General features: G+C 51.5%; 1 protein-coding gene across 1 annotated transcript in view; it reads left to right on the top strand.

The window, feature by feature from the left end:
- The window catches only part of LOC144929826 (IgGFc-binding protein-like), an 81,103-nt gene that overhangs the window by 58,124 nt on the left and 8,503 nt on the right, over window positions 1-14,476 (top strand). The window contains exons 26-32 of the mRNA XM_078850401.1: window positions 931-1,022; window positions 1,598-1,990; window positions 4,009-4,295; window positions 8,094-8,332; window positions 10,395-10,993; window positions 12,298-12,862; window positions 13,139-13,665. Coding sequence (XP_078706527.1) covers window positions 931-1,022; window positions 1,598-1,990; window positions 4,009-4,295; window positions 8,094-8,332; window positions 10,395-10,993; window positions 12,298-12,862; window positions 13,139-13,665 — 2,702 coding nt within the window. The remainder of the gene's footprint in view (window positions 1-930; window positions 1,023-1,597; window positions 1,991-4,008; window positions 4,296-8,093; window positions 8,333-10,394; window positions 10,994-12,297; window positions 12,863-13,138; window positions 13,666-14,476) is intronic.

Below are 14,476 nucleotides of genomic sequence, written 5' to 3'. Positions count from 1 at the left end.
CCCACACACCCTCTCCTGCACCCAAACTCCCTCCCAGAGCCTGCAGCCAGCCCTCCACACTCCCTCCCAGAGCCTGCACCCTCACCCCCTTTCCACACACACCCTCCTGCACCCAAACTCCCTCCCAGAGCCTGCACCCTTCACCCCCTCCTGCACCTCCAGGCCCTGCCCCAGCCCAGAGCCTGCACCGAGCACCCAAACTCCCTCCCAGAGCCCAGCCTCTCAACCATCATACACCCCAATCCCCTGCCCCAACCCAGGGCCTGCACCCCAGAGCTCCTCCTCCCAACCTAAACTCCCTCGCAGAGTCTTAGGCAGGCGGGGGGCGGAGTTCGGAGGGGGCGGGCTCTGAGCATTCTGGGCACCACCAAAATTTCTACAAACCTGACGCCCCTGGGTGCCAGTGTCCATGACTGGGCAGTACTTTCAGCTGCAGAGGATGTGATCAGTCAGCTTCCCTGTAAGCAGGGAAGATTCTCCTCTCCGTTGTGCCTATGCTCTGTAGGGGGTTTGTCAACCCCATTACTGGATCATGCAAGTGTATCCAAGGTAGCCAATTAGCGGAGACTGTAGGGCACGGGTGCTAGAGGGACTCAGTCTTTTCCCTCTGTTGGGCGCTATGGTGTCTTGGGCCTGCTGGTTTCTGCAGAATGCACTGTCTAATCCTCTGGCCTTCTAAACAAGAGCGAAGCATTTTAAACTGAGGCTTAGTTAATCATCCAAGACGGGTGCCATGGGCTTGCTGCTCAGGGGGTCAAGGGCAATTTCAATCCTCATGTGTGTTCCATTTTGTTGATACTAGAACTCCCTCCTCTTTCACAGACCCTGGGTGCCCAGTGAATAGCCACTACAAGCTGTGTGAGCATCCCTGCCAGGACCTGTGTGCCGGCTCCTGGCCTCAGCATCTGTGCAGCTCTCTGTGTTCTGAAGGGTGTTTCTGTAATGACGGGTACCTGTGGAGCGGGGATCAGTGTGTCCTGCCAGAGCACTGTGGCTGTGAGCACGACGGACACTACTACAGGGTGAGTTGCAACTTCATTCTCTGGACAATCCTGAGGAAACATGGCTGTATGGGCAAGTACAGAAGCAAAACTCTTTTTTCCTACTCAAGGAGCAAAGAGTCTCTTTCCTATCTAACCCTGGAGCCCTGCAGCATGTGTTTACACCTGAGGAGTCAAGCTCCTGTTTTCTTTCTCTCCCTAGCTCTTTCTTTTTATTATTGTTGTTATTCTTTGTAGTCTGATAGCACCTAGGAGCCTACTCAAAAAATAGGGCACCCTTGAAATAGACACAGAACAAAGAGATGGTCTCTGTCCAAAACCGCTTACAACTTATAGATAATGCAAGAGTCAACAAGTAGAGACAGACCAGGGAACACAAAGAAATAATCAGACAATTCTGTCTGCATAAGTGCCCTCCTGCCTAAGGATGTTTTCTGGACTCAGGGCATGTCCCAGAGTTAATGAGCCCTGATAAATCTCCCATTTCCTTCTGTGTGTCTCCTACTCGAGTGGTTTGTTTTTGTGACATTTTGCTGATGATGACCATGGCCATTTCCTTCTCTCTCTCTCTCTCTCTCTCTCTTTCTCCATCCCAGGTTGGGGACTTTCTCTGGCTCGCTGATTGCACCCAAAGGTGCAGCTGTGACTCCTCCACTACTTTCCGGTGTGTCCCCGCCAGCTGTAACCCCGGCCAGCAGTGTGCTGTGAAGGACGGGAAGTTGGGCTGCCAGAGCCAGCTGACCACCTGCACGGTGACAGGGGACCCTCACTACTTCACCTTCGATGGGGCGGTGGCCCATTTCCAGGGCACGTGCGCCTACGAGATCTCGCACACCTGCAACTCCTCCCTCGACTTCTCCTTCCGGGTGGTGGCCGCAAACAGGAATTTCCGGAATCCCCGGGTCTCCTTCATTTACCGAGTGGAACTTTGGCTCAGAACTGGCCATTTTCATTCCCATGTTGTTCTGGAGCGAGGCAAAGATGTCCTGGTGAGTTGAGCTCTTTGACCTATTATCAGAAAGGACAAAGAAGAAACAGCCACAACTATCCATCTCTCATAGGTGTTTATCTGGCTCCCATCACCATAGGATCCGAGCGCCTCATGTTCTTGAAATCATTTAACCTCACAACCCTCCTGTGAGGCAAGGAAGTGTTATTATCCCCATTTCACAGATGGGGAAACTGAGGTGCAGATTCCAAGATCCTCTGTGATTTCTGTGGGAGTTAGGCACCTACATACCTTTGAGCGTCAGCACTAGAGAGACAAGGTATTGAGGTGGCTAAAGATGCTCATAGCTGTCCAGGGGGGTTTTCAAAGCACCAAGGCACTTATGAAAACCCTATTAGTGTCTATCTGCTTCTTTAGGGGCTGACATACCTTTTGAAAATCTGGCCTTAAGGGACTTGCCCAAGGTCACACACTGTCTGTGGCAGACCCAGGACTTGAACCCTGGTCACCCAAGTTCCACACTAGCCTCCTATCAGCCAGCCCATTCAATTCCTACCCTACCACAAGGCAAATAATGGGAGAAATTTTTGTTATGGTCATCTGTCCAAGGAGAAGCAGGGCTTCAGTTGGGATTGTCCTGAGAGCACCTCTCCCTCTAGCTATGTGCTGGGACTCACCTTTGATAAGTACCTGCCCCCTCCGGACTTATGGGACTTCAGCTTCTGCTCTTTGTCAGCTTTGTGCCTGGACTCAGCACCTTTTCCCTGGGGAGAGGTCTTTTAACCTTGGTGATTTACAAAGGCATGAGGTGGCCCTGTGCTTCCTGGTGCAGATTGTCTGCATTGGGGGGCGGTGGGGGTGTCACAGCATAGCTGGGGAGAGCAGGCTCTGGAGATGCTGCCCCGTCCCAGCGCGTACAGGCAGGCAGGGGTGTGGAATGCGTGTAGCCTTGACATCGCACCCAGCACACTGGCCAGAAGAGCTAACCTGTACAGAGAGATGACGGGTATAACTGACAGCGGATTGCTTCCCCCTTGGTCCCGGCAGTAGATCAGTTGTGCCCCCGAGAGTGACTAGCCACTGCTTGGTCAGTCCCCATCCTGGCCTAGCTGCCTTACCCTGGCCAGACTGTGAGATTCGGTCCTTGTAAAAAGTTACCATACATGAACTTTGTCTGCTGCTTGCCTCTTATGGTGTCGTGTTGAGATCTATATTTTTATAGATCTAGCTCAGGGGTCAGCAACCTATGGCACTAGTGCCAAAGGTGCCACGCGAGCTGATCTTCAGTGGCACTCTGCTGCCGGCCTGGGGTCCCGTCTGCTGTACCCCCGCTCGGCCCGCTGCCGGCCTGGGGTCCCGTCTGCTGTACCCCCGCTCGGCCCGCTGCCGGCCTGGGGTCCCGTCTGCTGTACCCCCGCTCGGCCCGCTGCCGGCCTGGGGTCCCGTCTGCTGTACTCCCGCTCGGCCCGCTGCCGGCCTGGGGTCCCGTCTGCTGTACCCCCGCTCGGCCCGCTGCCGGCCTGGGGTCCCGTCTGCTGTACCCCCGCTCGGCCCGCTGCCGGCCTGGGGTCCCGTCTGCTGTACCCCGCTTAGCCTGCTGCCTGCCTGGGAACACTGGAAAACTCAGCAAGGAAAAGCAAGGGCAAGGATCACACTAAACTGATAAGATCTGCCTTTTAATTTAATTTTAAATGAAGCTTCTTAAACATTTTAAAAGCCTTATTGACTTTACATACAACAATAGTTTAGTGACATAATATAGACTTAAAGAGAGAGACCTTCTAAAACCATTACAGTGTATCACTGGCTTGTGAAAACTTAAGTTACAGTGAATAAATGAAGACTCGGCACATGACTTCTGAAAGGCCGCCAGCCCCTGAGCTAGCTCCTCAAATGCCATGGCTGCCACTGTACAGCTGCTTCCATGCAGTTTTATGGCTGGAAATATTCTTTATGGTGTGGCCATGGAAAATCCCCTCTGTAATCCCTTGGGAATAGTTCTATTACCTACTCAGGAGGATACACCCCAGTCCCAGCCCACCTCCCTTCCTGTTTCAGGTTGACGGGACAAAGACGCCTTTACCGGCCCAGCTGGGACCTGTGGCCAACATCACCAGGGTGAAAAACATGGTGACTCTGAAAGCAGGTGCCAACGTGGAGATCCAGTTTAACGGCCGCCATGCCTTGTTTGTCCGTGTGGGCCCAGAGTATCGGGAACAGCTGTGCGGGATGTGTGGGAACTTCAATGGGGATCGCACGGATGATCTAATCCTGCCCAATGGGGAGAGAGCTTCGAACAACGCAGAGTTTGGGAATGCCTGGACCTCTGACATCAGCCCACCAAGGTGTGTTTGTTATCTATTGATCTTCCCTTCTTTGTCAGTGAATGCCTGTCTCCATGGCCACATGCGTTCTTCTCCCTACACTCTGTTGCTCTAGTTTATCGCCTCTTTCTCTGTTCAGTATATTGTCATGGCAGCATCCCCCCTTCCATTCCCACCATAGAACACATGCTTTTTCCAATAAATTATTGATCTCTGTTTGTTTGTACTCTACTCATTGTTCTTTTCTCAGAGAGAAAATATCTTTACCTGACCAAGGTGTAAAGCATCCCTATGGAATCTGAGAAGGTTAAATGTTACCCTGGAAAAGGTCCAGAAAAGGGCAAAGAAAATGATTAGGGCTGTTTTCAAATGAGGGGAGATTGAAAAACAGGGATTGTTCCACTTAGAAAAGAGATGGCTAAAGGGGCATTTGAAAATCATGAATGGTGTGGCAAAAACGAATGGGGGAGTGTTATTTATCCCTTCCCATAACACAAGAACTAGGGCTCACCTGATGAAATTAAGATGTGTCAGGTTTAAAAAAAAAAAAAGGAACTCCTCTTTCACACAGCACGCAGGGGTTGTTGTGAAGGCCAGAAGTATTACCGGACTGGAAAAAGAATTAGATAAATTCTTGGAGGATAAGTCAGTGAGTTAAAGAAGTATGGGCTGGATGAATGGACTATAAGGTGGATAGAAAGCTGGCTAGATTGTCGGGCTCAACGGATAGTGATCAACGGCTCCATGTCTAGTTGGCAGCTGGTATCAAGCGGAGTGCCCCAGGGGTCGGTCCTGGGGCTTGTTTTATTCAATATCTTCATTAATGATCTGGAGGATGGCGTGGATTGCACCCTCAGCAAGTTCACAGATGACACTAAGCTGGGGGGAGAGGTAGATACGCTGGAGAGTAGGGATAGGATACAGAGGGCCCTAGACAAATTGGAGGATTGGGCCAAAAGAAATCTGATGAGGTTCAACAAGGACAAGTGCAGAGTCCTGCACTTAGGACAGAAGAATCCCGTGCACCGCTACAGGCTGGGGACTGAAAGGGTAAGCAGCAGTTCTGCAGAAAAGGACCTAGGGATTACAGTGGACGAGAAGTGGATATGAGTCAACAATGTGCCCTTATTGCCAAGAAGACTAACGGCATATTGGGCTTCATTAGTAGGAGCGTTGCCAGCAGATCGAGGGAAGTGACTATTCCGCTCTGTTCAGCACTGGTGAGGCCACATCTGGAGTACTGCATCCACTTTTGGGCCCCACACTACAGAAAGGATGTGGACAAATTAGAGAGAGTCCAACAGGGGGCAATGAAAATGATCAGGGGACTGGGGCACATGACTTAGGACGAGAGGCTGAGGGAACTGGGATTGTTTAGTCTCCAGAAGAGAAGAGTGAGGGGAGATTTGATAGCAGCCTTCAACTACATAAAGAGGGGTTCCAAGGAGGATGGAGCTTGGCTGTTCTCCATGGTGGCAGATGACAGAACAAGGAGCAATGGTCTCAGTTGCAATGAGGGAGGTCTAGGTTGGATATTAGGAAAAACTATTTCACTAGGAGGGTGGTGAAGCCCTGGAATGGGTTACCTAGGCAGGTGGTGGAATCCCCATCCTTATTGGTTTTTAAGGCCTGGTTTGACAAAGCCCTGGCTGGGATGATTTAGTTGAGATTGGTCCTGCTTTGAGCAGGGGGTTGGACTAGATGATCTCCTGAGGTCTCTTCCAACCCTAATCTTCCATGATCATAGAATCATAGAATCATAGAATATCAGGGTTGGAAGGGACCCCAGAAGGTCATCTAGTCCAACTCCCTGCTCGAAGCAGGACCAATTCCCAGTTAAATCATCCCAGCCAGGGCTTTGTCAAGCCTGACCTTAAAAACCTCTAAGGAAGGAGATTCTACCACCTCCCTAGGTAACGCATTCCAGTGTTTCACCACCCTCTTAGTGAAAAAGTTTTTCCTAATATCCAATCTAAACCTCTCCCACTGCAACTTGAGACCATTACTCCTCGTTCTGTCTTCTGCTACCATTGAGAACAGTCTAGAGCCATCCTCTTTGGAACCCCCTTTCAGGTAGTTGAAAGCAGCTATCAAATCTCCCCTCATTCTTCTCTTCTGCAGGCTAAACAATCCCAGCTCCCTCAGCCTCGCCTCATAAGTCATGTGTTCTAGACCCCTAATCATTTTTGTTGCCCTTCGCTGGACTCTCTCCAATCTATCCACATCCTTCCTGTAGTGTGGGGCCCAAAACTGGACACAGTACTCCAGATGAGGCCTCACCAATGTCAAATAGAGGGGAACGATCACGTCCCTCGATCTGCTCGCTATGCCCCTACTTATACATCCCAAAATGCCATTGGCCTTCTTGGCAACAAGGGCACACTGCTGACTCATATCCAGCTTCTCGTCCACTGTCACCCCTAGGTCCTTTTCCGCAGAACTGCTGCCTAGCCATTCGGTCCCTAGTCTGTAGCTGTGCATTGGGTTCTTCCGTCCTAAGTGCAGGACCCTGCACTTATCCTTATTGAACCTCATCAGATTTCTTTTGGCCCAATCCTCCAATTTGTCTAGGTCCTTCTGTATCCTATCCCTCCCCTCTAGTGTATCTACCACTCCTCCCAGTTTAGTATCATCTGCAAACTTGCTGAGAGTGCAATCCACACCATCCTCCAGATCATTTATGAAGATATTGAACAAAACCGGCCCCAGGACCGACCCTTGGGGCACTCCACTTGATACTGGCTGCCAACTAGACATGGAGCCATTGATCACTACCCGTTGAGCCCGACAATCTAGCCAGCTTTCTACCCACCTTATAGTGCATTCATCCAGCCCCTACTTCCTTAACTTGCTGACAAGAATACTGTGGGAGACCGTGTCAAAAGCTTTGCTAAAGTCAAGAAACAATACATCCACTGCTTTCCCTTCATCCACAGAACCAGTAATCTCATCATAAAAGGCGATTAGATTAGATGATTCTATGATAAATCCATCCATGGCTAATAACTAAGATGGTCAGGGATGCAACCCAATGCTCTGGGTGTCTCTAAACCTCCAACTGCCAGATGCTGGTACTGGACGACAGGGGATCACTCAATAATTGCCCTGTTCCGTTCACTCCCTCTGAAGTGTCTGGCACCGGCCCCTGTCAGAAAGGATCCTTGACTAGATGGACAATTGGTCTGACCCAGTATGGCCGTTCTACAGGATGTTATTTGGTGCTCCGGATTATAACTGCGTATCTCACTTACCTTCCGCCATGACTGTCCGCTCCCCTCTTGTGTCAGGCACAGCATTACTCTATAGAAGAATGTTACCCTTGCAAAACTTCAGAGAACAGCATTTATTCCTATTCCCATGTCTTGGCTGCTTATGATGGAGAAGCAAAGGAAAGGTCTCTTGTTTTGCAAGGTTCCCCCTCACTGCAAGAGGACTTCCAATGTCTCTTGCAAGATATCACAGGCTCTCACCAGCTCCCCCTGCAGAGGAATTGCACTTTGTGGCAGAAGCCCCAGTTTCCCTTTAACAGCCCAGTTCAGAAATGAGCCCTATCAGCTGGTTGAAAAGAGCAGGCCTGTGGATCAGGAACAGCTTGTATTAGGGAAACTCCCATAATGACACAGTTCTTCTTTTCCTTCCTCCCCCCACACTGAATCTGCTCCTCCACATCACAGGTGGGAGCTACAGAGAGAGGAACTGATGCAGTAAGACAAGGACCATTGTCAGGAATTGGCCTCTGTGCTTGTGCATGTCCTGACCCTTTAGCAAAATGCCTCTTGATGAACTGCCATGTAACTGTTACCGATGTGACACTTCCAGGTGTAAGAATGACACTGGCTTCACTGAGCCCTGTCCAAAATTGTACGAGGTTGAGCAAGCATGTGGGATCCTAACAAACCGCACCGGACCGTTTGCTGAGTGTCACTGGCACGAGAGCCCAGCCCCTTACTACGAGGCCTGTGTCTACGACCTCTGCCAGTACGGACTGGGCAATCAGATGCTGTGTGCAGCCATCGACTCCTACGAAGAGATGTGTATTATTCACGGTGTGAAGATAGGTAACTGGGGAGAAGCGACTGGCTGTGGTAAGCAATAATGGCCTTTGTTTCTATTCAGCATTAGTTATACTCTGCCTAACATCCTGGAACAGACAAGATCTAGAACGAGCTGCCTACTTTATCCATGCAATGCAGGGTGCAGTCTAACTGGGCCCCCAGTGCCTCTGCCTGAGGTTATGGGGCTGCTAATTTGAATGTCAGGATGGGTTCTGTCTTCACACCCCAACATTATGGGGCTGCAGGACTCCAAACTGCATAACATGGAGCGGTACAAAGAGAAGCTCCACGCAGCACATGTGCATGCAAATGCACCAATCCCAAAATTCCGCAGCTGAGAGCAGGGGGAAAAGACCTTCCCTGTCCCAAATAAGAGTTTTTATACAGTGTAAGCTAAAGAACGGCTCTCTGAGCCCGTGGCGTGGGTTAGCAGCCATTCCTCTGGGGCTGCAGAGGGAGCTGTTATGTCTGGGTAGGGCAGAGGCCGGCATTACACATCAGGGAAGTGGGGGACTTGCTGCAAGTGACCAAGAGACATGGGGTGCACTGCCCCAGCATTGGTCTCTGCATCTCAGTGATATAGAAGGGAGAGGCTCCAGGACCTAGGGGTGACAGTGGAAGAGAAGCTGGATATGAGTCAGCAGTGTGCCCTTGTTGCCAAGAAGGCCAATGGCATTTTGGGATGTATATGTAGGGGCATTGCCAGCAGATCGAGGGACGTGATCGTTCCCCTCTATTCAACATTGGTGTGGCCTCATTTAGAGTACCGTGTCCAGTTTTGGGCCCCACACTACAAGAAGGATGTGGAAAAATTGGAAAGAGTCCAGCGGAGGGCAACAAAAATGATTAGGGGCCTGGAACACATGAGTTATGAGGAGAGGCTGAGGGAACTGGGATTGTTTAGTCTGCGGAAGAGAAGAATGAGGCGGGATTTGATAGCTGCTTTCAGCTACCTGAAAGGGGGTTCCAAAGAGGATGGCTCTAGACTGTTCTCAGTGGTAGCTGATGACAGAACAAGGAGTAATGGTCTCAAGTTGCAGTGGGGGAGATTTAGGTTGGATATTAGGAAACACTATTTCACTAGGAGGGTGGTGAAACACTGGAATGCGTTACCTAGGGAGGTGGTGGAATCTCCTTCCTTAGATATTTTTAAGGTCAGGCTTGACAAAGCCCTGGCTGGGATGATTTAGTTGGGGATCGGTCCTGCTTTGAGCAGGGGGTGGGACTAGATGACCTCCTGAGGTCCCTTCCAACCCTGATATTCTATGATTCTATGAATATAAGGGTCCTCTATTGGCACAGGGCATTGTCAGCAGAGCTGGCTTGCTCCTTCCCTGCACTCTCTGGGAGACATTCACCCGGATGTGATGGACCTGCCCAAGGCCTAGACCCGTCTTGTGTCCCACCGACGCCTTCAAAATAGGATTTAAGTCAGTGGTGCCCAAACTTTTCCTTTTGCGGCTCCTGCTGCTAGTAATGGAATGTGTCTGGGCTCCCACAGCTCGGGAGCAGAGTCGTGGCCAGGCCCGGGGCTGCAGCCGGAGGGGCAGGGGCCAGGAGCTGGTGACCAAGCCACAGCCAAGAGCAAAGCCATGGCTGTGGCTGGGGCAGAGCGGGCTGGGTGGCACGCCCTCCCTGCTCCTCTGTGGGGGCTGGCCCGTGCCCCCCCTGGCTGCTGCTCCATACCCCCTTGGGAGGGTGCGCCCTGCAGTTTGGGGATGACTGATTTAAATGCTTGGGCTGACCCCCGCACGGGGGCCAGGTTCACCCAGAGAGGACAGGGGGCAAGGTGTTGGCTGCCTCCCCTTAAAGCATCAGCATTCTGTGTCTCCTACACCAATGACTCCAGCTTTGTAGTCAGAAGGTGGAGATGCAAACCCTGCAGCCACCTGAGCGCCCAGCTCGTGTTCCTGTGTTACAGCAGCTTTTTACACCTAGCAGGTGATTGCCAATATAGGGTTGGAAGTTACCAAACCCTGTGCACTAGGCATTAACCCGAGCAAATGGGACAAGAGTCTTCTGGGCCTTCTGCATTGTCCTCTGGTGACTCTTTCCTCTATCCTAGATACCACCTGTCAAGCCAGTAGTTATTATGACTTCTGTGGCCCTGCCTGCCCTGCCACTTGTGCCAACCTTAGTGCACCCCTGCTCTGCACAAAGCCCTGCGTGGCGGGATGCTTCTGCAGGGAAGGCTACGCTCTGGACGCTGGACGCTGTGTGCCTGTGAGCCGGTGCGGCTGCACGCTGAAGGGTCAGTATCACCGGCTGGGAGAGGAGGTGATCCTGACAGACACCTGCCGCAGGAAATGCAGCTGCCGGCAGCCTGCCCAGCCCATGCAGTGCCAGGATCATGCCTGCGGGGCTCTGGAGACATGCCGCGTTGTTGGTGGCATCCGAGGCTGTTACCCTGTGACGTTTGGCACCTTATGGGTGTTCGGCCACCCCCACTACACCACGTTCGATGGAGTCATGTTTGATTATCAAGGAGCCTGCAAATACACCCTGAGCAAGTACTGTGGCCCCCCGGGGAGCCTCCCCAACTTCACCATCCAAGTGGTGAATGAGCTGAAAAGCTCCATTGCGGTGTCCTGGACGCGCCTGGTGGAGCTAGACGTCTATGGGGAGCGTATTGCTATAGCCGGGGGCCAGTACGGCCAGGTGCAGGTAAGGGCATTTCATAGCTCTGAAGAAAGTAACTGCTCAGCACAGAAATGATCAGGTGAGAAAGCAAAAGCCCTGGACAGTCTTGTAGGGGTCACTGTCCCCTTAGATGTGTTTTGGGGGGAATGCAGGATGTTGAGGTGAGTCTTACCTCTCACTGTGATTTTGAGATCCTGTCCAAGTGAAAGTGGGTTTGTGTCCCAAAGCCATTAGAAGGGCAGCAACTTTGATCAAAGCCGTACAGGGCTGTGCAGGTGAACCCTGCATCCACGCTGCACCCTGCCACATCTCCCACGCTGCCATGAACATAGTGCCTCGTTAGCGACAGGCAGACCGTTCATTGACAGCTTGAAAGGTAAAGGCCCAGTGAGGCATCAGTTCTCACTGGCCGCAGATGTGCAGGGACCCAGACACAGATGTGATGTGACACATGTGTGATGTGATGTGGATAAATTGGAAAGAGTCCAGCGAAGGGCAACAAAAATGATTAGGGGTCTGGAACACATGAGTTATGAGGAGAGGCTGAGGGAACTGGGATTGTTTAGTCTGCAGAAGAGAAGAATGAGGGGGGATTTGATAGCTGCTTTCAACTACCTGAGAGGTGGTTCCAGAGAGGATGGTTCTAGACTATTCTCCATGGTAGAAGAGGACAGGACAAGGAGTAATGGTCTCAAGTTGCAGTGGGGGAGGTTTAGGTTGGATATTAGGAAAATCTTTTTCACTCGGAGGGTGGTGAAGCACTGGAATGTGTTACCTAGGGAGGTGGTGGAATCTCCTTCCTTAGAAGTTTTTAAAGTCAGGCTTGACAAAGCCCTGGCTGGGATGATTTAATTGGGGATTGGTCCTGCTTTTGAGCAGGGGGTTGGACTAGATGACCTCCTGAGGTCCCTTCCAACCCTGATATTCTATGATTCTATGACACAAGTGTGTGCAGTGACTAAGGATGCCTAGAGATGTGCAGCAAAATAGTAACCCTTGCACTGCCATCAACAGGGTCTCTAAACCGACCCCACAGGGACCTGGGGCTGCTGCCTAGAGAAAACCAGAGCTTCCCTGTCTGCTGCAGGCAGCTTTGTGCTTTTTCAGGTAATTCCCCAGCCTACAGGTAGAGAAATTCTGAAGGTATGAATGCCAAGCTCAGCACAGTCCCTGCTTGAAAGGCAAACAGTGCAGCCAAACCCAATGTCCCAATCACACTTTGATCCAGGGGCTCAGACCACAGCTCAGCTGTGAAATTGCTGAGAGCCAGAAATGCACAGTGGGGTTTGGCATGACAGTGAATGGCCCATGTCTCGCTTTCCCCCTAGGTGAATGGATCCCTGGTCAATCTGCCCCTGGTCCTTGCATCGGGCAAACTCTACGCCTATTACAGCGGCTCGTCTGCTGTGCTCCAGACCGACTTTGGCCTCTCTGTGTCCTACGACTGGTCCCACTCTGTGTCGGTTTCTGTTTCTGAGATCTACTTTGGGTCACTGTGTGGACTCGGTGGGGATTTCAATGGGAACCAGAGTGATGATTTCCGGACCCCAAACGGTTCTGTGGTCCATGATGCTGTCACCTTTGGCAATAGCTGGAAGGATGCTGATTCCCCTTTTCATTGCACAGCAGTTGGGCTCCCAGCCCCATGTAATGAAGCAGAACAAGCCCAGTATAGATCTCAGAGCTACTGCGGGGTCATCGCAGACATTGCTGGGCCTTTTAAAGAGTGTAACCAGCTGGTTGATGCTCAGATCCATTTGGAGAACTGCGTGAGGGATGTGTGTGTGACTCAGGGCAGCCGGGAGACCCTGTGTGAAGTGCTTCGCAGTTATGCCCAGCAGTGCCAAAGTCGCGGCATTGCCATTGAGCCATGGAGACAGCGGGCTGTGTGCGGTAAGTAGATGATTCCAAATACTAGAAGAATCTTTGTTAGCTGTACCCCCAAAATCTTTGTCCTTTATGTACCTACTTGAGCACTGGGCTGGGCCTTAGTGGTCTGGCCACTCTCTGCTCTTATCTTTCCTCCATTTTTATTCCTGCTTAGGAAGATTTTGAGTGTTTCTCCCATATTTCTAAACACTCATTTCTTTCATTCAGAGTTAACTTGCCCCCCCAACAGCCATTATGAGCTCTGTGGACCTTCCTGCCCGGCCTCTTGTGCCCACCCAGCTGTGCCCTCCCGCTGCCGGACTGCGTGTGAAGAAGGGTGCCAGTGTGACCCTGGCTTTGTGCGGAGTGGCACTGACTGTGTGCCTCCAGAGCAGTGCGGCTGCACCCACAATGGCAGATACCACCTGGCAGGGGAAAGCTTCTGGGAAGGAGAAAATTGCCGGAGATTGTGCAGATGTGACGGCTCCTCCCACGCTGTCCAGTGCTCCCGCTCTGCCTGTACCCCTGGGGAATTCTGTGGCACTCGAAAGGGGGCTTATGGGTGCCATGAGCGAACCAACGGCATCTGCTGGGCTTCTGGTCTGCCCCATTACACTACGTTTGATGGGAAGCGATACGATTTCCAGGGCACCTGCAAATACGTGTTTGCTGAACTGTGTGGGACATCAAAGTCCTTACCCTTCTTCAGAGTGGAAGTGAAGAACGGAAACCTGCCCCATGTTCCTGTGGCTGTGACCTCGGAGGTCTTTGTCCTTGTGAACAAGACTGAGATCCATCTGCAGAGAGGGCAGCAGGGGACAGTCAAGGTAATTCCATGGGGCTAGTTCTCCCTGGGAAAGCACGGTATCACCATCTGGGGAGATTTAACCAGCACCATCACTCAGAACTTCCTGAAACGGTCACAATTCATGCCATGTCTCCACTAGCAAGCTTACAGTGACCCAGCTGTACCGATGCAGCTGCTGTATGCTGAGAGGAGAGCGCTCGCCCATTGAAATCATGGAACTAGCCCCAACCAGCGGCAGGAGCTATGTCGGCACGAGAAGCTCTCCCACCAACATAGCACTGTCCTCACCAGAGCCTGTGTCAGTGTAACTTATGTCAGTCAAGGGGGAGTTTTTTTCACAGCCCTGAGTGAAATAAGTTTTTCGGACATAAGTGGTTGTGTAGACATACTCCATGCCTATCTCTGCCTGAGGGCGAACTGCTGGGGTAACATTTGATCTGAAAAAGCTTAGCTATTTATCCAAACAAGAAGAATGAACCCCCCCCCCCGAGAATTTGCCTGTTACCAACAGTTATTTCAGAGTTGATTTGAGCATGTCTAGTGTCAAAGCAGCTGGGGAGAGAAGAGTGAAATTGACCTGGGCACTAGTCGCCATTGAGGAGAATTGTCTTGGAGAGTATGGATGAAATTAGCTCTTTAGTAGTCTGAAAATGGCCCCTCACCCACATTCAGTCCCCACGGGATGATTTTGCTCCTTTTATCAATGCCCCAAACCAAGGAAAGCGGTGCTTTACACGGTCTCAGCTGTATAGCGTTCAGAGGAGCGCACTGGCCAAGGTGGAAATGACAGTGCCACCTACTCGGGTGCACATGGAATGGATTGTGCCAGG

The sequence above is a fragment of the Lepidochelys kempii genome, chromosome 24 (genome assembly GCF_965140285.1).
Source record: "Lepidochelys kempii isolate rLepKem1 chromosome 24, rLepKem1.hap1, whole genome shotgun sequence".
NCBI lineage: Eukaryota > Metazoa > Chordata > Testudines > Cheloniidae > Lepidochelys > Lepidochelys kempii.
The sequence above is the reverse complement of the archived record's forward strand: the minus strand, read 5'-3'. Positions and strand labels throughout refer to the sequence as shown.